Source organism: Vombatus ursinus, unplaced genomic scaffold (assembly GCF_900497805.2).
Source record: "Vombatus ursinus unplaced genomic scaffold, bare-nosed wombat genome assembly UNPS02014870.1, whole genome shotgun sequence".
Classification (NCBI taxonomy): Eukaryota; Metazoa; Chordata; class Mammalia; order Diprotodontia; family Vombatidae; genus Vombatus; species Vombatus ursinus.
Window position 1 is genome coordinate 4,521,925 of NW_020954648.1, and position 23,721 is coordinate 4,545,645.

The window sequence follows — 23,721 nt, forward strand, 5'->3', positions numbered from 1 at the left end:
AGTGTCTGTCATACTCCAGGTTGAATTAGCTGTCACCAGGTCTCTTTTTAGATGGTTCTTGTTGTCCAGTGCTTCTAGCCTCCTCCAGGATCTCTTCCTTTATTCCTTCACATTTGGTAAAGGCTTTGGAGGCATCCCACTCACTACCGTTCACAGTACCTGTCTGCATCTAGGCAAGGAGAATTACCTTTCCCTAGTTGAAAGAGGTCCGGAGGGGAGGGGGCTGTCCAGAGCCCTGACTCCACTGTAGACTGGGTGACTGTAGCAAAAGTGGGGAAAGCAACCGGTTTTTTTTCCCCAAAAGCATCCTCAGAAAACCATCATGTCTTATGACCTCTGATGTCGTTTAAGACACTTAGATCACAGACGTCTATGCCAGAAGTATCTTCCTAGCAAGATTATTGTTTTTAATAGCCTATCTCATTCCTGTATTAATGCTAGCTTCTCCTATTGCAGTAAGATCATTTCCTTCTTACTCGCATCCTCCATCCAAGGTTTGGAGTTACCCACGGAGCATCCTAGATTAATTTCCAGGCCAAAGGGCTTAATTTTTTTTCCCAGTGGGCCCTGCTAAGCTTTTTGGCTTCTCAGTTTGCAGGGAGCTGGGAGACATACCAGGTGTCTCATCACACAGCCTACTGGCTCTTACAAGTGCCTGTCTCTACAGAGGGCCAATGAAAATGTTACTTCCTATCCTGGAGGCTTGGGAACACGAAAGGCCTTTGGCCAGTGTCTTGGAGCCCGTCCCACTTGCCAGGGCTGGGGCTGTTGTCTCGGAGAGCCAGCTGGGATGGCGGAGTGACAGCGCAGCCTGCCAATGGGCAGGCCCAAATAACCTACCCTCCCACCCCTGGCTACTTCTATATGAGCTTGTTTGAGCCTGGCGAAGCTATGAGGAGTCGAGGCTGTTGCTGGCTACTCGGAGGAGAGGGAGAGCTTAGTGGTCTTTGGTCAGGCAAGTGCTTTCTGCTGGGGTTAGGTCGGTGGGAAGGAGCTCTTAATGACTGGATGCCACTGTCATACGTATTTGCACAGGAAATTAGGTGCTTTGGGAGGGAATGAGAAAGGAAGATCATTTTTTAAAATTACCCTGGTGCAGTTTGCATTTGTATGAGCTCACCCTGTGCAGCCCCAATTGCCAACCCCTTGGAAATTCCCTTCTCTTCTCTTCCCTGCCCGCCAAAGCTGTCTTTCCTCTCTCTGAGGCTTTCTGGCAGCTGCCACTGTGACAGCCCTAGATAGAGATCCCACGTGACTTGTAGTGGTGCCCTGGAAGCCAGAGTAAGTAGGAGTTAACGTGAGCAGTGAATGGGCTTCCCTTGTGCTTAGGGATGTAGCTGAGGCTGGGGGTGATGAAGGCCCCTTGACGTGAACCTTTCATTGGAATGCTAGGTACTGTGCTACACATGATGTTCGGTCCAGAATTGGACCTGGCCTGAAGTCTAATTTAAAAGACTAGACTCAAAAGTCTAGTTTTAGTAGCTATTAGTACTTAGTATTTAGTAGCTATTATTTAAATGGTACTATTAAACAGCCTATTGGACTCATTAATTTTTTTAAATGTCTATTTTAAAATATCATAGCCAGAGCCATGGTATTTTATTTTATTTTTGAAAGACCTAAAAATAGGATACCATAATCAATATTATCAGATCTACTTCTGGGTTGACAGTGGAAAGAGCACTGACTCTAGAATCAGGATCTGGGTTCATATCCCATCTCTGATACTACCTTTATGACCTTAGATAAGGCCTTTAACCTCCCTGGACCTCTGTTTCCTCATCTGTAAAATGAAATTGCCCTAGCTAGCCCCTGAGATTCACCCTCCCCCCCCCAGAGCTCTAGCTCTATGATTTTATGAATTGTTTAAAAGCAGTAATTGAAAAAAGCCTAAATGGTGTTATCAGGAACAGGTCAATCCACAGGCAAAGTACCCATTATGGGCCACACACTGAGGGTACAAAGATCTTCCTGCCTTCAGTTCTGTTGGTCACATCAGCTTATTTTTTACATACACACACACACACACACACACACAATATATGTATATATATGTATAGATAGGTAGACAGATAGATACAGATTTAGTAGATTGGTAAGTCAGGGTAGTTCTGTAGAAAGAGCTTGCTCAGATTTTTACAAAGCATTTGTCAGAGTGCCTTGTCCTATTTTTGTGGTCAAATGGAAAGATGTAGGATTCAGAAAGATGTAGGCTAAGATGTGGGAAAGATGTAGGTTTCAGAATTAATTGAATGGTTAGACCTAGACTCAAAGAATAGTCATAAGTGTTCCATATCAATTTGGGCTCTGTCTAGTGGAGGACCCCAGGGATCTAGGTTTTGTTCTGTGCTGCTTAACATGTTTATCGCTGACTTAGATAAAGGTATAAATGGCATACTTATCACATTTATAGGTGACGTGAAACTGGGAGACAAAATCAGGACTCGAAAAGACCTTGATAGGCTAGAACATTGGGTAAAACTCAGGATAAATATAAAGTCATCCTTGGGGTTCAGAAAGCAAATTTCATAAGCACAGGAAGGGTGAAAGATGGCTAGACCATTTGAAAAAGACCTTGAGGATTTAGTTAACTGCAAGCTTAATATGAACCAACAGTTTGAATTAAACTTCTTTCTGTACCTCTGTTTTGAATGTTCTCAAGTGTTGGCATATATACTTGATAGGTGTATGTGTTATGTCCTCTGATAAAATGTAAGTTCCTTGAGGGTAAATACTGATTTTTGTTTGTTTGTTCTTGAAACCCTAATAGTCTAGCAAAATTCTGTCTGAGATGATCACATGTAGTTTCCTGGGCTACATTTTAGGAAGGTCATTAATAAGCTGGAGAGTGATCAGGAAAATGAAGAGTTTCATGATTTTGTTGTATAAGGACTAACTAGAGGAACTAGGAATATTTAGGCTGAAGAGATGACTTAGTAGTAGTCGTGAGGGGATAGGTGTGAATGGGCGCAGGATAGATGTCTTGAAGTATTTCAAGGATGGTCTTATGAAAAAGGGATTAAATTGGTTCTTCTTGCCCTAGGAGATAGAAGTAGGAACAATGGTAGAAGTTGTAAAGAGATAGATTTGATGGAAAGGAGAAAATGAACAAGAACTTACCAACTGACTCCTGTGTTCTGAGGACTATACTAAGTGCTTTACAAATATTATCTTATTTGAGCTTCACAACCCTGGAAGGTAGATGTTATTATCACCCCCATTTTATAGTTGAGGAAACTGAGGCAGGCAGAAGTTAAGTGAATTGCCCAGGGTCACATAGCTAGTAATTATCCAAGGTCAGGTTTGAACTCAGGTCTTTCTAATTCCAGGCCCAGTGAGCCACCTAGCTGCTTGCAAGGAAAAGTATTTCCTAAAAATGGGAAGTATCCACAAGTGAAATGGTCTGCCTTAGGAGGGAAGGAATGGCCCTTCACTAGGGATTAGTCTTCAAACAAAGGCTGGAGAACCCTTCTAAGGATGTTGTAGAAAGGATTCTTGTTAAGGTATAGGTTGAACCTGTTGGCCTCTTGGGTTCTTTCCAACCCTGAAATTCTGTTACTTTATCTAGTGGAGCAGAACAATTACTAAACCCGTGGATAAAATTTCTATTTGTAGCTGTCTTTTGAATGTTCCTCAAGTGTTAACAGGTACATTTTATGTGTGTACAAATTGTTTCCCCTGATAGAATATAAGCTTCTTAAGAGTAAAGATTGATTATTTATTTATTGGTCTTGGAAAGCTAATAGCCTAGCATAGTCCCTGGCATTGAGGAAGTACTTTGTAAATGCTTAATGAGGGTGATTGAATGTGAAATTATTGACAATCTGAGTTCTTCCTTGGCAATGCAATCATTCGGTAATAGGCACTGAGATAGTAAGAAAGGCAGAGGAGTTTATTGTAAACAAAGACCATTTGATGAGTAAAGAGGCCTTAGCACTGGTTCAGCTGTGGTCACTAAGTTTTGTGTGCTTGGACAAATCACTTTTGACCACAAAAGACCTAAATTCCCTTCTCTCTAAGGTGAGCCCCAAGCGTGGGGAACCTGGGGCCTCAAAGCCAAATGTGGCCTTCTCAGGCCTTGGGTGTGGCCTTTTGACTGAGTTGGAGTCTTCTGTGAAGTTTGTATTAAAAAAAAAGTAGTGTGGCTTTAAGGGATCCAACTCAGTGATGTTCAAAGTTCTTATATGAGGGCATATAATCTAAAAAACTAACTAGGATTGTTAAACCCTGATTTACAAGTAATTCTTCCTTGTAGTGGGCCTTAGCCCTTCATTATCTGCTGCTAGAGACACAAGACATATATACATTAACTATTAAGAACATCAAAATCTGTAACAAAAATGTTTCCAAGCCCCAGGATGTTGAGTCTTTCTGAGTAGTAATTGCTACAAAAGATCTCTAATGTGGCCAAAGAGTTTGGATGGACCTTCAGAGATCTAGGAGATCCTTACCCTATGTGAAGGGAGAAAGAATAGTAGGTTCAATTTCATTGAAATCTGGCTACCAACGTGGTATAGTAATTCTTAATAGAAAACAAACTGATTAAATGGTAACCAGAAGCCTAATGCATTTGTGTTAGGGTAGGCCTAAGACTTCTATGTGCTCCTAGCAAGTTTTTAAATTCTGCCTCATCTAACTCTGTAAGCTCATCTCCCATTTTCTTTTCTTTTTTGGGGGGGGGGCTAGACAATGGGGTTAAGTGACTTGCCCAGGGTCACACAGCTAGTAAGTGTCAAGTGTCTGAGGTCAGATTTGAACTCAGGTCCTCCTGAATCCAGGGCCGGTGCTCTATCCACTGCGCCACCTAGCTGCCCCTCATCTCCCATTTTCAACCATAACTTGTGTTGAGTCCAGTGGCATGCTGCTAAATGTTTAACCACTGGTTCTCCAGAGGAGAGTATGTACCTAAGGACATAACTTTTAAATTTAATCTACATTAACATTTTCCCCATCGCTTTCTTAAGTCTAAACTATTCACAACCAATGAAGCCTCAATTTGTAGCATTTGCCAATTTCCAAGATGCAGATGCTCACACGAAGAATTTAACAATCAGCTCTCCCTTCACACTTGCTTTATCACACTCTCGGGTAGTGTCCTATATCACCTATCTCCCCCACATACTTGCTTCATTTCTCTGCCACCCTTTCCACTCAGTTTGTAGGCTGAGCAGAGGGACTGTGACTGGTGTGGGGTTAGGAGAGCTCGTCACTCCTAATTTCTGTCTGACTTGCACCTGGTTTCCCACCTGCCGAGTGTTTGCCAGAACTGCTCTCCTTCCTTTAACCACCTCTGTGTACCTGTGATCCTAGCCAAGGTCCTAAATATGGGGGGAGTAGGAGCTACAGTGTGCTAGTGGATTGGAACTGTGTGTTATTTAGAGGAGACCAGCTTGGCATTGGGGGTGTTGCCCAGGACAAGAAATAATCTTTGTTAAGCCCTGGCTTCTGCTGATCCAAGTATGCCAGTTTTTGACAATCTGTTTGTTTCCTGAGTCAGCATTCAGTTCTCTCAGTTTGTTTAAAAAAGAGACTAAGGGGAAAGGAGTGTAAATTTGGGGGGAGTATTTGAATGGGAAGGGTGCTGGAGTAATGTCACCTACTGAGTGTCCCCTTTGACAAGTATAAGGGCACATGGGCAGGGAATCAATATTCTCACTGATTAGATGTTGATTTTTTTTTTTTTTGGTAATTCACTTATACTTAAGGAAAGGTTTAGGAATGAGCAAATGAAAAAGCATTTCTTAAGTGCTGGGGAAATAAATAGGACCGATAGGCCTTGCTTTCTAGGAACCTGTTATATTCAGATCGGAGGAGACTTTGTAGAAGGGGTCAGCAGCCAGGCAAAAGGTAGAGTGCAAGGTCTGCCATTGTACTGGAACCGTTGTAGCTGGTGTTTACTCTAGAACAGACCCTTGACCACTTTTTAGCAGTGTGATCTTGGTGTAATGAAAAGAATCCTAGAGCAGCAGGGTTCAAATTCCACTTCTCATGATTACTATACTTGTGACTTTGGGCATATCACCTAACCTTCCTAGGCCTCCATTTTCTCATCTACAAAATGAAGAGATTACCCTAGGTGGCCTCTAGGTCCCTTCCAGCCCCAGCTCCATAATCCCTATGATTCTTAACCTCTCTGGATGTTAGTTTTCTCATCTGTGAAATGGGGGGATTGGACCCATGGCTGCTTCCAGCTCTAAGCTTGCATGAACCTTTGCCAATAGACAAGTGCTTACGGACATATAATTGTGATTGGGTTGTTGTGTTTTTGTTTTTTAATCATTCAGTTTGGCTTCCTTGGGTAAGGAGGATTTTTTATTTAGAAAGCTAAGGAATTCCTCTACTTCAACTGAGATAAGGCTTACTGTATTGTAGTCTTCTGCCTCATTGTCATATATTGATATCTCCTCCTAGGAACCAATTGATCAGCCAATAAACATTTACTAAGTGCCCATTAAGTGCTAAGCATTGTGCTGAACGCTGGGGATTTAAGAATGAAAAAGAGGCAAAAGATAGTTCTTGATCTCAAGGAGCTCACAATTTAATGGGGGAAGACAACATGCACATATACATATATATACACACATGCATATATGTGTGTATATACACATGCACATATACATATATACACACACATAAGTAAGCTAGATACAGGGTAAACAGGAAATAATTAGCAGAGGAAAGGCACTAGAATTAAGATGGGTTGAGAAAGGCTTCCAGTAAAAAGTGGAATTTTAGTTGGAACCTAAAGGAGAGGTCACTAGTTGGAGTAGAAGAAGTAGAGCATTCCAGGCATGGGAGATAACCAGAGAATACACCCAGAGCTGGAGCCCAGAGCTCGAGTGTTTTGTTCATGGAACAACCAGGAGGCCAGTGTCACTGGGTCAAAGCATACCATCAGGGAGTAAGGTGTAAGAAAACTGGAAAGGTAGGAGAGGGCTAGGTTTTGATGGACTTTGGGTGCTTTTGTTCTAAGTAAACTCAAGAGTTGATAAAATAGGCCACTGGTTCACTTTATAGGGATATATGCATTAGAGGATTTTCAGTTGGTGTTATGTAGCATTAGATAGCAATGCCTGCTAGTAAGTTGTGGTAACTGCAGGCACTTGGACAATGTAATAAGAAAATGACCCATGGATACTTAGAGAAAGAAGAAAACTCACCTATGGGAGGTACACAAATAGCTGTGGTAGTCTTCAAGCTTGGGAACACTTACTCGGGACTGTTGAGGTGGATATAGTGGCAAAAGAGGAAGCCTAGCTTTGAGGGGAAAGTAGCAGGAAGGTTTGGATTTGAGTCTCAGCCCCACCACTTATTAGCTGTGTAACCTTGGGCAAGTCACCTAACCTCTGTCTCAGAGCCCCAGGTTCCTGTTCTGTGGAGTAGTGACAACTGTACTTGGAATTTTAGGGTATATCATGAGGACCAATAGAAATTATATGTGTGAAAGGATTGCATGCAGGCATAGAAGCTACTATAATGGATAGAATAATATGGAAAGGGCATCTTCCTCTGCCCCTTTCCCAGTCCTCTGTGTCCAACAGGTCATGCCTTCATCTTGAATTGTCCTCTGCCAAAAAGTATGTCCATTTGGAGGACCACTATAAAATTAGAAAACTGTCCCAATGGGGAAATGAGGTTTTCTTAAACAGTAAATATATTTCCCATAAGCAAGGAATACTCAATTCTAGCGTGTTAGTGTGATTTCTCGTGTATGCTTGTAGAGTGGATTGTTTCCTCAAACCACTTTTTTTTTTTATGAGATGACTGCATGGAAACTGCTTCTGAGCACACATGTGCTGACTAAGGTGGCGCTCAGCAAAGCTTCTATCAAGTGAAGGCTTCTCACAGATGGATAACATTCTCATAATGCAATAACAATAGATGGGGGGGGTTACATATATAACAACTGAAAGAGAGAAAATATTTCATCTTTCACTGTTTCATAAGTATTCCTTCCAAAGAAACTCCCCAGCAAAAAGACCTGTTAAGCATCTAAATGTTCAGTAAGATGAAGGAGAAGAGTTGTTTGTTTAATGGGGTGGGCTCCAGACCTGTGACTTCAACAGGGTTCTTCCACCTATGGAGACCAGGGACTCCCCTACCTGCAACTTAGTTTTAGTTGCCTGAGGTCATTCAGAGGTTATGGGACTTTCCCGGCTTCCCCAGGCTGAGAGGGAAAAATGGAAGGCTCAGCGTAGGAACAGGGCTCAGCATTCAGAACAAAGAGAAAGGCTGATCATGGCTATCTTGTGGGCAGAACACTAGGGATGCCAACTTGAGTCAGAGATCCACTGACTTTGATCAGAGCACAAGGCAAAGATAGAAAAGGGCCCTTTTTCTTTGTCCAGGGATCTGGAAACAGAAAAACCAACCTGGGCCTGTGGTGGGAATTGAATGAGCTAGTTACAAAGACAGGGACTTTAATAGTCTGCATCTAAAGGAGACTTTTACCTGGAGAGTCTAGAAAAGAGAGCATAATGCTTTAAATAAGGGGTTCTTAGCCTTCTTGTGTGCCATTGACCCCTTTAGGCAGTCTGTTGAAGCCTGTGGGCTATTTCTCAGAATAATATTTTTAAATGCATAAAATGCATTGCAGAGGAAGCCAATTATACTGAAATAGTTATCAAAGTATTTTTAAAAAAAACACAAATTCATAAGACCCCAGGTTAGGAACCCAGGCTAACTCTAAGGTAAGTTAAAATAAATCTGTGTCTATCACTCACTCACCACAAATGGTTTGCATCTGAGCTTCCTTTTTTAAAACAATATTTTATTTTTCCCCAATAACATGTAAAAACGATTTTTAACATTTGTTGTTTTATTTTTAAGTTTTGAGTTCCAAATTCTATCCTTCCCTCCCTCCCTTCTCCCCTCACACCTTGGTAAGCAATCTGATATAAGGTATACATGTGCAGTCATGTAAAACATTTTCATATTATTCATTTTGTGGAAGAAAACTCAAACTAAAAATGAGAGAAAGAAAGAGAAAAATAGTATGTTTTGGTCTGGATTCAGATGCGATCAGTTCTTTCTGTGGAGGCAGATAGCATTTTTTATCATAAGTCCTTTGGAATTGTCGTACATCATTGTATTGCTGAGAATAGCCAAGTCATTCACAGTTGATCATTGTACAATATTGCTGTTATTATGTACATGTTTTCCTGGTTCTATTCACTTCACTCTGCATCAGTTCTTTCCAGGTTTTTCTGAAATCATCCTGCTGAGCTTCCTTTGAACTATAACAAATAGCCATGCTTGGTAAAAAGCTAACTGTACTATAGACTAGGACTTGGTGGGGGGAAAAGGAAACTATAGTGTTAAGAAGGAAAAAGAAGGGAAAGGACCATAAATCCCAGGGCCATCACTTTAGAAGGCAAATCTCTGCCCCTCTTGACCCACCTGTCAGTAACGAGGAGGCATTGCTAGAGAAGTGGGGATATTTAATTGTCAAAGGGAGATTATCTAGTGACACATTGATGTATCACAAGACAGGGACAGAGATGCCAATTTGGAAGTTACCCATTTAGAAGTGGGAGTTTAAAGCTATGAGAGCAGGCGAGATGTTGGAGGAAGCAAGTTAGTGACAGAAGAGCAAGAACCTTCAAGAATCAACAGATACTAGAAAGGAAAAGAATAGGGGGTTTGGAAGGAGGTGTTATTGCTGTTTGTCCTTCATTCTTGAAGGGGGGTGATGCCAAGACATGCAAGTGAACTGGATTTAAGTGAGGGAGGGCTGTGCAAAGTCCCCACTTTCTCCTCCAGAGCCATCCATCATTGGAAGGAACTATGATAGCAACAAAGAAAAAAAAATCCCTGATTTCTTCAGCATGAGTACCAATGCAGATTGTAACTGTTATACCTTAAGTGATCTTCATGAATTGCTGTGGCCAGAAGAAGGAAGGAAGGGGCCAAGTATTTATATAGCACCTACTATGCGCTAAGTGTTCTACAAATATTACCTGCTTGGATCCTTATAACAACCCTGTGAGATAGGTGCTATATTATTCCCATTTTACAGTAATGGGCACTGAGGTAAGAAGAAGTTAAGTGACTTGCCCAGTGTCATGGAGTACTAGTAAGAGTCTGAGGCTGGGTTTGAACTAGAATCAGTCCACAGATCACCTAGTGGTCTGCCTTCTAATGATGATACTCATTGAATGTAACTAGATTGCTTGTCACAAAATTCATCATTAGGACCACACTCAAAGTGGTCTTCAGCTTGGTCTGACAAACCAGGACTTGGGCTCTTCTAGCACAGCTTTCAGAGATCAATCAACAATCATTTATAAAGTGCTTACCAGATGTGAATCAATGTGCCAGGCGCTGAAGGCTGGGCTTACAGAACATAAATGAAAAATTCCCTCTATTTAGGAAACTTACATTCTAGCATGTGTACATCTAGTACATATATAGGTATATACAAAAGCAGATTAAAATGTTGTCGTTCTTATAGAAATTATTCTTCTGGTTGCTTAGTTCATACTACGGGGGATTTTTTTTTTTAATCATTTCTTGGGGTGAACTACTATTCCGTTATCTTCATGTATAACACAATTTGTTCAGTCATCCTCAAATTGATGGCTGATTTAATAATAGATTTTAGGTTTTTGTATTTCTTTTTTTCCCCCTTTTAATTTATTTTTGAGGATCAGGAAGTTTATTTTTCTAGAAGCTATTCTCTTCCAAGTATTATTAATATTATCCTGCCACTTAACCTGGCCCCCTGTTGTTCCTTGCTGGTTTCCCTTTGACTTTTGATGCATTTCTACACCACTCTTAAGAATGTGCTCAACCACACCTACTACAATAGGCCCTGAGGTCATAAAGATAAAACAAACAGTTTGGGCTGGGAAAAGTAGGAGGGACACTAGAGAGAGCGCTAGAAGGTGGGGGAGAGGAGAGATAAGGTGTGTTTACTTATTTTTTAGGTCTGCTTTGTTTTGTTTTGTTTTTTTAAAGATAATAGAAGGTTTGAACTTCTTTAAAAATAGGAGAAGCTGGGGGCCCCTTCGCTTTCTTCCTCTTTCTGCCCTTTCTAGGATTAACTCTCAACCCAAAACAAAAAGTCTTTTGTAGGATCCATAACAAATGGATTTCCAACTTTTGTTTGAATACCTTCTTTGACCAAGAACTCACTACCCCAAGACTTAGACTGTTCTATTTTGGGACTTTGCTAATTACTCTTTCTCGTATTAAGCCAAAATCCACATTCCACACACCCCCACTTCTCATTCTGCCCTCTGTGTACCAGCAGCATACCCTTAATCCCTCTTATTTATAACAAGGTTCTCAAAAATCCTAAACCATGCCTAACCCTTCCCTTTAAATAGTTTTTCTTCTGGGTTAAAGGAGCTTGGGTCCCTCCAGAGAACCAATCCAATAAACATTTATTAAGCATCTACTGTGTATCAGGTGCTAGGGAAAACCCTGACAAAAAAACAGGGAGGGAAAAACAGCTCAAGGAACTTATTCTACCAGGGATGAACATGTATGTACATGATTAAGAGGGAGGGTACACTAATGACTGAGGAATTGGGAGGACTTTAGGGAAGAGGCAGGAAACCAATTTGGTTTGTAACAAAGAGCATATGAAGCAAGTAATGGGAAAAGTCTGGAAAGGTAGTCCTTCACTGTGAAAGACTTTGATTTTATCTTTTCCCCCTCAATTACATGTAAACAAAATTTTTTTAACATGTTTTTTAAAATTTTGAGTCCCAAATTCTCTCTCTCCTTTCCCTCCTCCGTCCTTGAGAGGGCAAGCAATTTGATAGGGATTATCTGTGTACAGTCATGTAAAACATTTCCATATTATCCATGTTGTAAAAGAAAATGTGGACCAAAAGGAATACAAACCCAAGGATAATAAAGACTGCATCAATCTGCATTCAGACTCCATCAGTTCTTTCTCTGGAGGTAGGTAGGATTTTTCATCATGAGTCCATGAAAAACTTTTAAATACCAAGCTGAAGAGTTTGTCTTTTATCCTAGTGGCAATAGGAACTTACCTGAAGTTCTGGAACCAGGGAGTCACAAGATCAGATTTATACTTTGAGAAGGTTATTTTTGAATTAACAAAAATCCATTCTTTCCCTCCCACCCACCTCCCAGAAAAAAAGAAAAAGATGAAACTAAGCTTTTAACAATTATGCAGGGGCAGCTTGGTGGCGCAGTGGATAGAGCACCAGCCCTGGAGTCAGGAGGACCTTCGTTCAAATGCAGCCTCAAACTCGAAACGCTTACTAGCTGTGTGACCCTGGGCAAGTCACTTAACCCCATTGCCTAGCCAAAAAAGCAAAACAAAACAAAACAATTATGCATAGTCAAGCAAAACAAATTCCCCATGTTGGCCATGTCCAAAAATTATATGTTGAGGAGATTATTTTGGTACCTGTAGAGAGAGGTTGGATTGGAGAGAAGAGGAATTGGAAGCCAAGAATCCCATTAGAAGGCTGTGGCAGCATTAGTCTAGGAAAGAGAGTTAAGGAGGGCTTAAGTGAAGGTGGAGTGCCCCTGTTCTAATCTAATTAATAAATTAATCTGATCTAATAGATTCTCTTGACATGGTTTTGAGTTCCTTTAACCTGGTCCACTTCATCTAGATCCATTCCAGCTTGTTGGTGAGTGTTCTTATGAAAAGAGGTTTCAGAATCACCCATCCTAGCTGCGATCTAAGGCAATAGAACTATTGCCTGCCTTCCTTCCTTCCTTCCTTCCTTCCTTCCTTCCTTCCTTCCTTCCTTCCTTCCTTCCTTCCTTCCTTCCTGCTTGGTGTAGAACAATAGTATAGAGAGCATGTCTGTTCCCATTACTGTGTGTGTGTGTGTGTGTGTGTGTGTATCCCTTACTGAGCTGACCTTTTCTTGCTAAAGTGATTGCTGATGTGCTTCAAATTCTGGATGTCTCTTTCTGCCAAAGTCTGTAGGTGTAGAGCTTTGTAACCCTCAATTCTGTCAGTCCTATTTTACAGTATTCATTAGTCCTCAGTGTTGCTGTGCTGAAATTGTAGTGGCCAAAGCTTTAGAATAACACTCTAGTTTGCGGACTGAACTGGCTCCCTTGTTCCCTTATAATTTGGTTTCCAACCATGGAATGTCTTTAATTCAAAGCGTGTGTATATGCCACAGTATTAATGTTCTTTAAACATTTTTTGACCTAAGATGTTTGACTTCACCTTTTGGGGCCCAACTTTCCTCATCTGTCAAATGAGGGAATTGGGGTACATCACCCCTCAGACGCCCTCCTAACTCTGATACTATCTTAGAGACATACTCCAACTTGGAAACGTTTTGCAAAACCTGCCCTCTTAGTCTGTGTGTTATAAGATGAGCCTCTTGAGCTTCAAAGCATCATAACCTCATTGTTTCTTTTGCAAGCATTTGCAGCAACAGGAAAATGAGAATCGCCATTTGGGAGAACTGTGACAGAAATTCAGTTCACTAAACATTGAGTATTCTGAGGCACTGTGCTAAAACTAAGGTGAGGAGCAGGAAGAGGGAGATACAGAACTCAAAAGGAAACTGAACCTTTTTAAGTAAAGATCTCAGAGGGGAAAAAAGCTAAGCTCCTTGTCTGGTTCTTTGTTGGCTGCCATATGCATATACATATAATTATAATTATATTATATATAATATTACATAAAAGAATATTGCAATTATAACATATATTATAAATATAATTTTATGCATGTGTCGGTGATCTGTAATTTAATTGATATAATTCCCTTCACTGCCCACCAAAACTTAAGTGGTCTCAGAATTGCTGTCTCTCCAACCCCCCCCCCCCCCCCCCCCCCCCCAAATTTAGTCTGAGGCCACATGTTAGTAATATCCAACAACAAATATTTACCACTGGTGCCATACTCTACTTTTTCAGCTGAGTGCAACCTGAGTGATCTGTTGGCATAACCCTTAAAACTCTAGGGTCACCTTCTGATGAGGCAACAGTGTAATGTAAAGCAACATATTTATATGTACTTATATTAGGATAATAGGTTTTCAAACCAGAAGAAACCCCCCCACACACAAAAATCTAGTGTAACCCTTTCGTTTCACAGAGGAGGAAACTTAGACCCGGATAAGTTATGTGACTTGACCAGGGTCATGTAGGTTGTAATAAGTGGAACCAGAATGTGTATCTAGGCCCTATGACTCTGGAGTCAATGTTTTTTCTGGTACTCATGTATTTACCATTTATTCTTGTATAATCATCCCCTCACCCCTTCCTCAGTATATTTGTTGTTATGTATATTGGGGGTTGAGGGAAGGATTCTAGCATTTCCTTCCATATGCATATGTACATACATACATACATATGCAGGTATGCACACATGAGTGCACAATACACACAGATGTGTATAGTGTATATATGCATGTGTATATGTATACACACACATATAGATATGAAGTTCTACTTTAAAGATAGCTGCCACAGCTTCCAAAGCCCGCTTGAGATGAGAATTGCAGCTTGGCATTAATTACTTTTGAAGGGACAGCCAGAACTAATCACTTATTGCCTGATTGCCTTTAAACTCCTTTTCTCTCATCTCTGCCTTCTTCCTGGCCTTCAAAGCTAGGGGCACAGGATTCTCTTTCCCATACCCTCACCCCAGCGATAGTCTAGCTAGGTAAATAGTCTCGAGCTGCCATAGCCTTAAATCACTGCACCCTTGCTCCAGCTCCAAACAAAGAAATGCCTAAGCCCCAAACTTTCCGGGAAAGAGAAATCTTAAATGTAAATGCTACCTCATCCTAATGACTTCCAGATCTTCTCCCTCCTTTGTTTCTCACAAACCCTCAGGCTCCTTTTAAAAGGCATTTTTTCCTGTGGCTCTCCACGCCTCTAAAGGGAGAGAGAAATGTTGAGTCTGGAGTCTTAACCTTGCTACTGATGACGATGTATTTCTGGGTGAATCACTGTCTTTTAGTAAACAGGGAAAGAATTTCAAAGATTAATGAGTTGCTAAGAATAGCAGAGGAGGCCCAAGACCCAGTGACTCCCATAATCTTCACTCCCCACATTGCAAATATCAAAGAGGTTGGGGGCTAATGCATGTAAACACATGCCTTACTTGCCAGGATAGATGTGATTTAACCACTGCTGGAACTACATCTTAATGATCTTTTTGTCTTTTCCAAATACCTAAGCACTGTGCTGTTACATGCATCTTCTTAATACAAGTAGTGGTCAAATGACTGTTCAACAGCCATCTGGCCAAGCTTTGGTGTCTTGTGGCAGGAAGATGAGACGAATAGGATGTGCAGCAAAGCGTCACCAACAGAGGATTTAGAGCTAGAAGGAACCCTTAATTAAGCAATACTTCTTAATCTAGGGCCCATTCACTTGATTTTTAAACTAATAATTTGATTTTTGTTACTGTTCAGTCATTTTTTCAGTCATATCCGACTCTCCCTGACCCCTGAGTTTTCTTTTGTCAGTTTTCTTGTCAGAGATGCTGGAGTGGTTTATCATTTTCTTCTCCAGCTTGTTTTACAGATGAGAAAACTGAGACCAGCAGGGTTAAGTGACTTGCCCAGGGTCATACAGCTAGTAAGCGTCTGAGGCCGATTTAAACTCAGGAAGATGAATCTTCCTGACTCCAGGCCTGGTGCTCTCCTCGCTGTGCCACCTAATCCTTTGATAACTGTATTTTGATATAGGTTTCCTTTGTTAATCCAGTGTGTTTTATTTTATGCATTTAAAAACCTTGTTCTGAAGAGATCCTAGGTTTCACCCTACTGCCAAAGACGTCCATGATGCAAACAAGTTAAGAACTCCTGCCTTAAGATTACTTAGTGGAACCTCCTCACTTTACATATGAAAGAACTAAGGATTAGAAAAGAATGGCCCCTTTTTGGGGAGAGGGGACATATGGCTAACCAGTATTTGGGTTGGTACCACGTATTTGTGACATGTAACATGTAAGTGGCCCTTACTCTGAAGGGTGTGTCTAGTGTCTTCTAGTGAAGGCCCTGTTATCTGTGTCTTGTCTTTGACCTTGCTCAGACCTTGCTTGGTTTTTTTATCTGCTCCTCCAGGCAGCTTTACCCAGCTGCACTGGATAACTTGTTTTTGTGCCCATGTTTTTTTTTTTTTCTGCCGCAGGCTTCCCTTTGTAGCAGGACTGAGACCTGCTGCAAGTTAAATGCCTCTGACTGTTCAGGTGAGTGCCACCACTTTCAGTTCATCTTTCGTGTATTTTTCATGGCTGTCAGTTGTACGTTGAGCTCCTTACACCCTTAGTTGGGGATCAATTTGGGATAGCTGTAGCGTTTGGTTTTTTATTTTGAATGATGAGGGGCAGCATGGTATAGTAGTGCTGGACTTGAAGTCTGGGGAGACGCATTTAAATGTGACTTCTGATTGATCAGTTCTGTAACTCTGGAGAAGTTACTTCAGCGCCTCAGTTTCTTCATCTGTAAAAAGTGGGTTGTACTATCTACCTAACCCAAGGTTGTTATAAGGAAAGTACTTTTAAAATAATTAATAACGAAGTTTCCTTCCCTCCCAAAGCTATCACATTTATTTCTATTTGTACATCTTGTCTCCCCAAATAGAATATAAGTCCCTTAGGGGAAAAGACTTCCCTCCCCCCCCCCCCCCTTTTTTTTCTTCAGCATCTAACAGTGTCTGGCACATGCTATGTGTTTAATAAATACTCAGTGACTGTTGATATAAATATGGGTAGTGATAATGATAGCTGCCGTATTTCAGAATGACTTCTATACATAACATGGATATGCTCATGTTCTTTTTCTGGAGTGACCACTTTTAATAGACTTTGGGGAAGAAAGGTGATGTAAGCTTTCCAGAACCCAGGAATGATTCCTTTTCTCTCCCTCCTTTCTCCCCAGTGAGAGAAAGTGAAGGCCCTTAAAGGTGGGTGGGGCTTCTTCAAAGCCTGAGGCACTGTTAGAAGTTAGGTGTGTTCCCATCTACCCATCACTCTCTGACCCAATTCATTCCATTAAATCCTCTCTCCCCAGAATGAACACACATTGCTTATGCATCTGGAGGAACCACCACATACCATTTGACTGTAGTAGGTGTTCTGTTAATTGATACCCTATAATTAACACATACTATCTTGCCATCAAAACACCCAAGTCAACTAGGTTCCCTGTGATTAATTATCTGTAAGGTGTCTTCGGAGAGTGTGCTACCTAGCCTATGAGTGACTAGGTAGGTATGATGTGAAAAGGTGTTCAAAGGAATGCTAATTCACTTTGGAAGCTGTCCATTGTAAATAAAAATACCTATTGTCTTTGCTGCCTCTTCCCAGTGAGAGTGTTGAAGGAGGAGGAGCATGACTCACTTTGTCTTTTCCTCCTCCTCTTTCTAGATGCATTGCCATCCTTAAACGTGGGTCCATTCGAGAGCTTTAGGAAAACTCACTGTCACAATGGCCAAGTATAAACTTGTCTTGTTAAGGCATGGAGAAGGAGCTTGGAATAAGGAAAATCGCTTTTGCAGCTGGGTGGATCAGAAGCTTAACAGCGATGGAGAGCAGGAAGCCCGAAACTGTGGCAAGCAGCTCAAAGCCCTGCACTTTGAGTTTGATCTTGTCTTTACCTCTGTCCTTAATCGGTCTATCCATACTGCTTGGCTGATATTGGAAGAGTTGGGTCAGGAATGGGTTCCGTTGGAGAGCTCCTGGCGACTAAATGAAAGGCACTATGGAGCCCTCATAGGCCTTAATAGGGAGAAAATGGCACTGAATCACGGTGAGGAGCAAGTGAGAATCTGGAGAAGAAGCTACAATGTAACTCCACCTCCCATTGATGAATCTCATCCTTACTATCATGAAATCTACAACGATCGGAGATACAAGGTTTGTGACATTCCTGTGGATCAGCTGCCCCGCTCAGAAAGCCTGAAGGAAGTGTTGGACAGGCTGCTTCCCTATTGGACTGAAAGGATTGCCCCCGAACTGAAAAGCGGCAAAACTGTTCTCATCTCTGCTCATGGCAATAGCAGTAGAGCACTCCTGAAACATCTGGAAGGTAGGAAACGTAGTGCTGCTTACCAGATTTACATGATGTGCGTAGGTGCTATTTTTGGTTTAGAAAGGATGTAGTTATTAATACATGAACTAGACGTATTTGAACAGCTTTATCTTTCAGCTTCTTTGTAATTCAGGTCTGAGAATCATCCTATTATCAAATAATATGTGTTTCTCTCCCCCCCAAACATCTATTCTTTCCAAACAATGCATATATAAGGGAAAGACAAGGCTAGGAGAAAATATAATATTTAAAATGAGGTCACTGAGCTTCCATTCTCAATATGCACGTATTAAGTGTGTACCATATACCATACAGGGTAGCTAGGATAGAGTGCCAGGCTTGGAGTCAGGAAGACTCATCTTCGTGAGTTCGAATCTGGCCTCAGACACGTGTGACCCTGAGCAAGTCGCTTAACTGTTTGCCTCGGTTTCCTCATCTATAAAATGAGCTGGAGAAGGAAAAGGCAAACCACTCCAGTGTCTTTGCCAAGAAAACCCCAAATGAGGTCACAAAGAGTCAGGCAAGACTAAACAAAAACTGAACAACAACATATACTAAGCACTATTTTTAGGCACTGGTGATACAGATACAAAAATGAGACAGCACTGGCTTTCAGAGAGTTTTCATCTGGTTAGGACAGGTTTTCTTAACCTTCTTTTACATCCTGGCAGTCTAGTAAGGTCGATGGACACCTCAAAATAATACGTAAAATACATAGCAAAGAAAACTACAGATTAGTGAAAATAAAGATGTAATTTTTTTTTCCCTACCCAAGTTCATGGATGTCTTCTAAACTCTATCCATAGATCCCTTGGGGGTCCTTGGACTTGAGGTTAAGAACCCCGTACTAGGGGATAAACAGGGTGTACAAAATAAATATGCAGTGATCTGATGGGGAAGGAAATAAGCATTTACATAAGCACCTATTATGTGCCAGGCACTGTGATAAGTGCTTTACAAATATTATCTTATTTAATCCTCACAACAGCTCTTTGAGGTAGGTGCTGTTATTATCTCTGTTTTATACTGGAGGCAACTGAGGCAAACAGAAGTTAAGTGACTTGATTTGCCCAGGGTCACAAAGCTATGAAGTATCTGAGACCTGATTTGAACTGGGATCTTCCTGACTGCAGGCCAGTGCTCTGTGCATTGTGCCACCTAGTTCTCAGGGTGAAGGAGAAGGAGCTAAACTAACAAGTAGGGGAGTTGGATTAGCTGCCTGGAAGGAGGTAGATTTGAGCTAAGCCTTAAACTGATCTAAGATGGGGAGGTGGAGAATGGGAGCATCCCAGCCCCGGGGAACAGCCTCTGAAAAGGTCTGGAGAGAAGTAGGAGATGTAATGTTGGTACAGGGAACATCAGGAGGGGTGGGTAGGAGCTGGCTAGGCTGGAGCCAGATTGTGAACCAGATTCAAGAGTTCTTTGTTCCGATTAGCTTCAATGCTATTTAATGTATTCAAAGTTATTTTCCATGGCTAATCCTCAGGCCCCACCCTCTTGTTTTCCAAGACTAGCTCAATCGGGTTTTCTATGTTCAGAAGCATAAAGGAAAAGGACAAATCCCTCCAGTTTGACTTAGCATCGCTGAAAGCTGACCCTTTGCCCAAATGGATTTTCCAGATAGCTAAAATTTAAGGACCAAAACCTTTATTTCCACTGTTTCTAATACAGTTCTTTCTGTGGCTTATATGTTTCCCTTCATTCTTAAGCAGCGTTACAGAATTATGACCCCGAACCATAGTTTATAGAAGAGTCAACAGTTTTTAGAATCCCCAGCTCCCTTCGAGGCTCATTCAAGGCCTGAAGGCTCTTTTTGGGAAACCATTAGTTATTATTTGATCCCCAGTTCCTGGTGACGTATCCTCTTCTTCCTGAAGTAATCAGGTGTTTATACGTACCTTCAAATATGATGTCCCCACTGATAGAATGTAAGCTCATGGAGGACAGGGACAACTTTGGCTCTGTATCCTCCAGTGCCTTTAGCAGATGCTCACTGGATCAAATGGAAGCTTAAATTACGAACGATGGTATTTGTATCACAGCAATACAGTGGCTATCAATATTTAAAGTTTGTTTACTTCACACACTAACTCACTCTAGACCACGGTGCTTTGAGATCTTGTGGTGTCTGCTTCTTAGGAGTGCTCTTTGGGTTGTCCTTGGTTCTATTCCTTTTTTTTGTTGTTGTTCAGTCATTTTTCAGTTGTGTCTAACTCTTCATGACCACATTTGGGGTTTTCTTGGCAAAGATACTGGAGTTGTTTGCCATTTCTTTTTCCAGCTCATTTGACAGATGAGAAAACTGAGGCCAATAGGGGTAAGTGACTTGCCCAGGGTCACACAACTCATAAGTGTCTGAAGCTGGAGTTGAACTCATGAAGATGAGTCTTCCTGACTCCAGGCCTGGCATTCTATGCACTGTGCCCCTTAGCTGCCCCTCTGTTCCTTTTACTTCCCTTTAAAATATGTTGTTCCTGTAACTCTTGTCAGCTGGAAGAACAGAAATTTCATATTACTCTTTGTAGAATAGATACTCAGGTACTTATGCTGTAAATAAAGAAGAGAGATTTAGTGTGAAGATATTGACATTTGCTTTTGGCTGCTGAAAAAGCCCTCATTTGCTTTTACACTGAATATAGTTTGCTGCATGAGTAAGCTTTTATCAGGTGTTTTTCAGCCTTAGTTTTATGACACTGTCTAGATAAAGGCTGCTATGAATTAGATCTTAGGTTCCTATATCCATGCCTGAGTATAACTTTTTCATCCAGATTGTAAGCTTTTCAGGGCAGGGACCTTGTCTTATACCTGTAGTGGTTACATATTCCAGATCTCCAGGGATGTCCTAATTTCAGGAAAAGAAGTATTCTTCTAACAAGAGTTGACAAAAAGAGGAGACTTTCCAACTGCATCCTCCATTTTTTTCCTTCTCAGTGCCCCCCAACCAAAAGCCTATTTTCTTTTTTTTTAGCAACAAAGTATTTTTTAATTAAAATGTTACCTTTTTATAGACATAATACTATTGTACACTTAATAGACTACAGTATAGTGTAAACATAACTTTTATATGTGTTGGGAAACCCAAAAATTCATGGGACTCTCTTTATTGCGTATTCACTTTATTGCGGTGGTCTGGAACCGAATCCACAATATCTCTTAGGTATGCCTGTATTATTGAGTCACAAGAAATAACCAAAAAAAAATTCAGAATAAAATTCAAGAAGGTTAATATGAAGTGACTCAGAGAGGCAAAACAAAGATAAAAAACATGCAGTTACCACAATAATGTAAAACCATTAAACAAAAAAGGTATCAGAATTCAGATGAATGCAATGACCCCTTGCCTCCACAGGGCACACCCCCCAATCCTTTAGGGACTGATGTGTTGGACTGAGAGTGAAGGATGAGGCATACATGGTCAAACATAGTCAGTTTACCAGTTTGTTTGACAAAAAGCCTGTTTTCATTGCTTAGATCCCTGCTTTGTACATAATAAGTGCTCAATAAAATCAGTTTGAAAGAAGATATTTAGTACCTATAGAAGTATCTTGTGCTCCACATAAGATTGAGGATTCCTTAGGGGAGGGTGAGGAAGGAAGAGCAAATTTTAATCAGAAATGGATGTTTTGGGGACATTAGAAAAAAGGGTATCTAGACTACCCTTCTATTCCAGGATTCCAGAGAGGACTCTTCTAACTCTACACAGACTTCCTTCCCCAAAGAATAAAGTCTGTGACCTCTTGCAGAGACTGTTCTTTTTTCTAACCTCTTGGTCAGGACATCCTTATGTCTAACCCATCCTTCTAAGGTTCAACACCATTCCTTCTTGTCCTTTTCCTCAAATGTTGCTGTAGTCCATGAATGGGTGCAAGATTCTACAGCTGTAATGGCACCTCCTCCTAGATACTCCTTGTGCCATTAACTTCCTTCGATTCTGTATGAAATGGAAGGTCCTGATCATGAGCCAGTTTATTTAATTGCCCTCCAATCATAGTTGCATTCTGTAGGTCCTTCAAAAGACAAAGTACATAAATGGATGGAACGGGAGTTACTATTTTAACAGAAGGAGGTTTAGGAATTTAGGTTTGGTATAAGAAAAGAATGTAAGGGGAACAATATAAAGTGTTTTGAGGAGACCAATTAGGAGCATATTACAATAGTCCCATAGAGAGATGTTGAGGGATTGAAATAAAATGGTTGTTATGTGAGTGGAAAGGAGTGAACATGTGTGAGCACTGTGCACATAGAGAAGTGATGACGAGTGACCGAATGTATGGGATGAGTGAGAATGAGGAGTTGAAGATGACAGGGAGGATTAGGACTGCGGTGACTGGAAGGATGATGGTACTCTCAGCAGAAACAGGAATATTTAGACTAGGGGTAGATTTTTGGGGAAGATAATGAGTTCTGTTTTGGACATCCTGGGTTTGAGATGCCTAGGGACATATCCGATAGGCAGTTAGTAGTGTTGGACTGGAGCTTGGGAAAAAAGGGTTTGGGAGTCATCTGTATAGAGATGATGATTAAATAAGCCCATGGAACCCGATGAACTCCCTAATTGGGACTGTCAAGAGAGAGGAATAAAGAACCTGGGCCAGAGCCTTGGGTATACCCGTAGATCAGGGAGTGTGTGATTCAGCAAAGGAAACCAAGAAATAGTAGAGAGGTAGGAGACGTACCAGGAGAAGGCAGCATCAGAAAACCTAAAGAGCATGATCAAAACCGTCAGATGCTTCAGAGAGGCCAGGAAGGATGAAGACTGAGAAACAGCCACTGATGTGGCAGTGAGGATAAGATTGGTACCTTTGCAAAGAGCAGTAGTAGAAATAACAGTGGCTTTAAATAAGAAATACCTAGGTTTGTGTCTTGGCTTTCTACTTACCACCAAAGTGACCTTGGGTGAGTCACGTCCCTTATCTTGACCTTGATTGCTTTATCTGCCAAGTGAGTGAACTGGATTAAATCCCTAAGAACCCCGGCGACTCTAAATCCTACAGTTCTCTTGGTCCAACTGTGGGCTTGTATTCTTCAATCCACAGCACCTCCTGGTGGTGTATCATTTCAGACAAGAAGTATGAGACAGTATAGTAATAGTAGAATGGAAAGAGGAGTACACTAGGAGCCGGAGGCAAGCAGGAAGTTGAACTTGGATGTCTGAACTGGCCTTCAGCAATACACAAGTTTGCTTCACCTCTTTGAGCCTTAGCATCCTCGACTGTAAAATAAGAGGGTTAATGGGCAGCTAGGTGGCGCAGTGGATAGAGCACAGGCCCTGGAGTCAGGAGGACCTGAGTTCAAATCTGGCCTCAGACCCTTGACGGGTAATAGCTGTGTGACCCTGGGCAAGTCACTTAATCCCGATTGCCTCACCAAAACTAATAATAATAATAATAATAGGGTTGAATTAAGTAGGTCCTTCCTAAGGTCTTTCTAGTGCTAATCTGTGACTCATGTGCATATATTCCAATAAATTCTTTTGTGGAAACTTAAAGGATTTTCAGTTTCTGAATTTTCTCAGATCTTGAAAAATCAAATATATTTCTTCCATTATGGGAAAGGGTGGATTTTTTTCTTAACTTCTGGAAGAGAAAGGTTAATTACTTTTTTAAAATGATTTATTAATGCTTCCCTTACCTTACTCACCAAAGAACCCTCCTTTGTAACAAAAGAGTATAATTAAGCAAAAACAAAAAACAAAAATGGCCATGTAGCACACACCACC

The 23,721-nt window shown here is 41.1% G+C and overlaps 1 protein-coding gene across 2 annotated transcripts in view; it reads left to right on the forward strand.

Moving 5' to 3' along the window:
- The first annotated feature begins 754 nt into the window (after positions 1–754).
- The window catches only part of BPGM (bisphosphoglycerate mutase), a 42,518-nt gene continuing 19,551 nt past the window's right edge, over positions 755–23,721 (forward strand). The window contains exons 1-2 of one of the 2 annotated variants that reach the window (XM_027842317.1): positions 755–955; positions 17,339–17,999. In XM_027842317.1, coding sequence (XP_027698118.1) covers positions 17,399–17,999 — 601 coding nt within the window. In that variant the 5' untranslated portion in view covers positions 755–955; positions 17,339–17,398. Of the gene's footprint in view, positions 956–16,098; positions 16,160–17,338; positions 18,000–23,721 lie in introns of those variants that run through there. The other variant, XM_027842318.1, reaches the window with a different exon arrangement.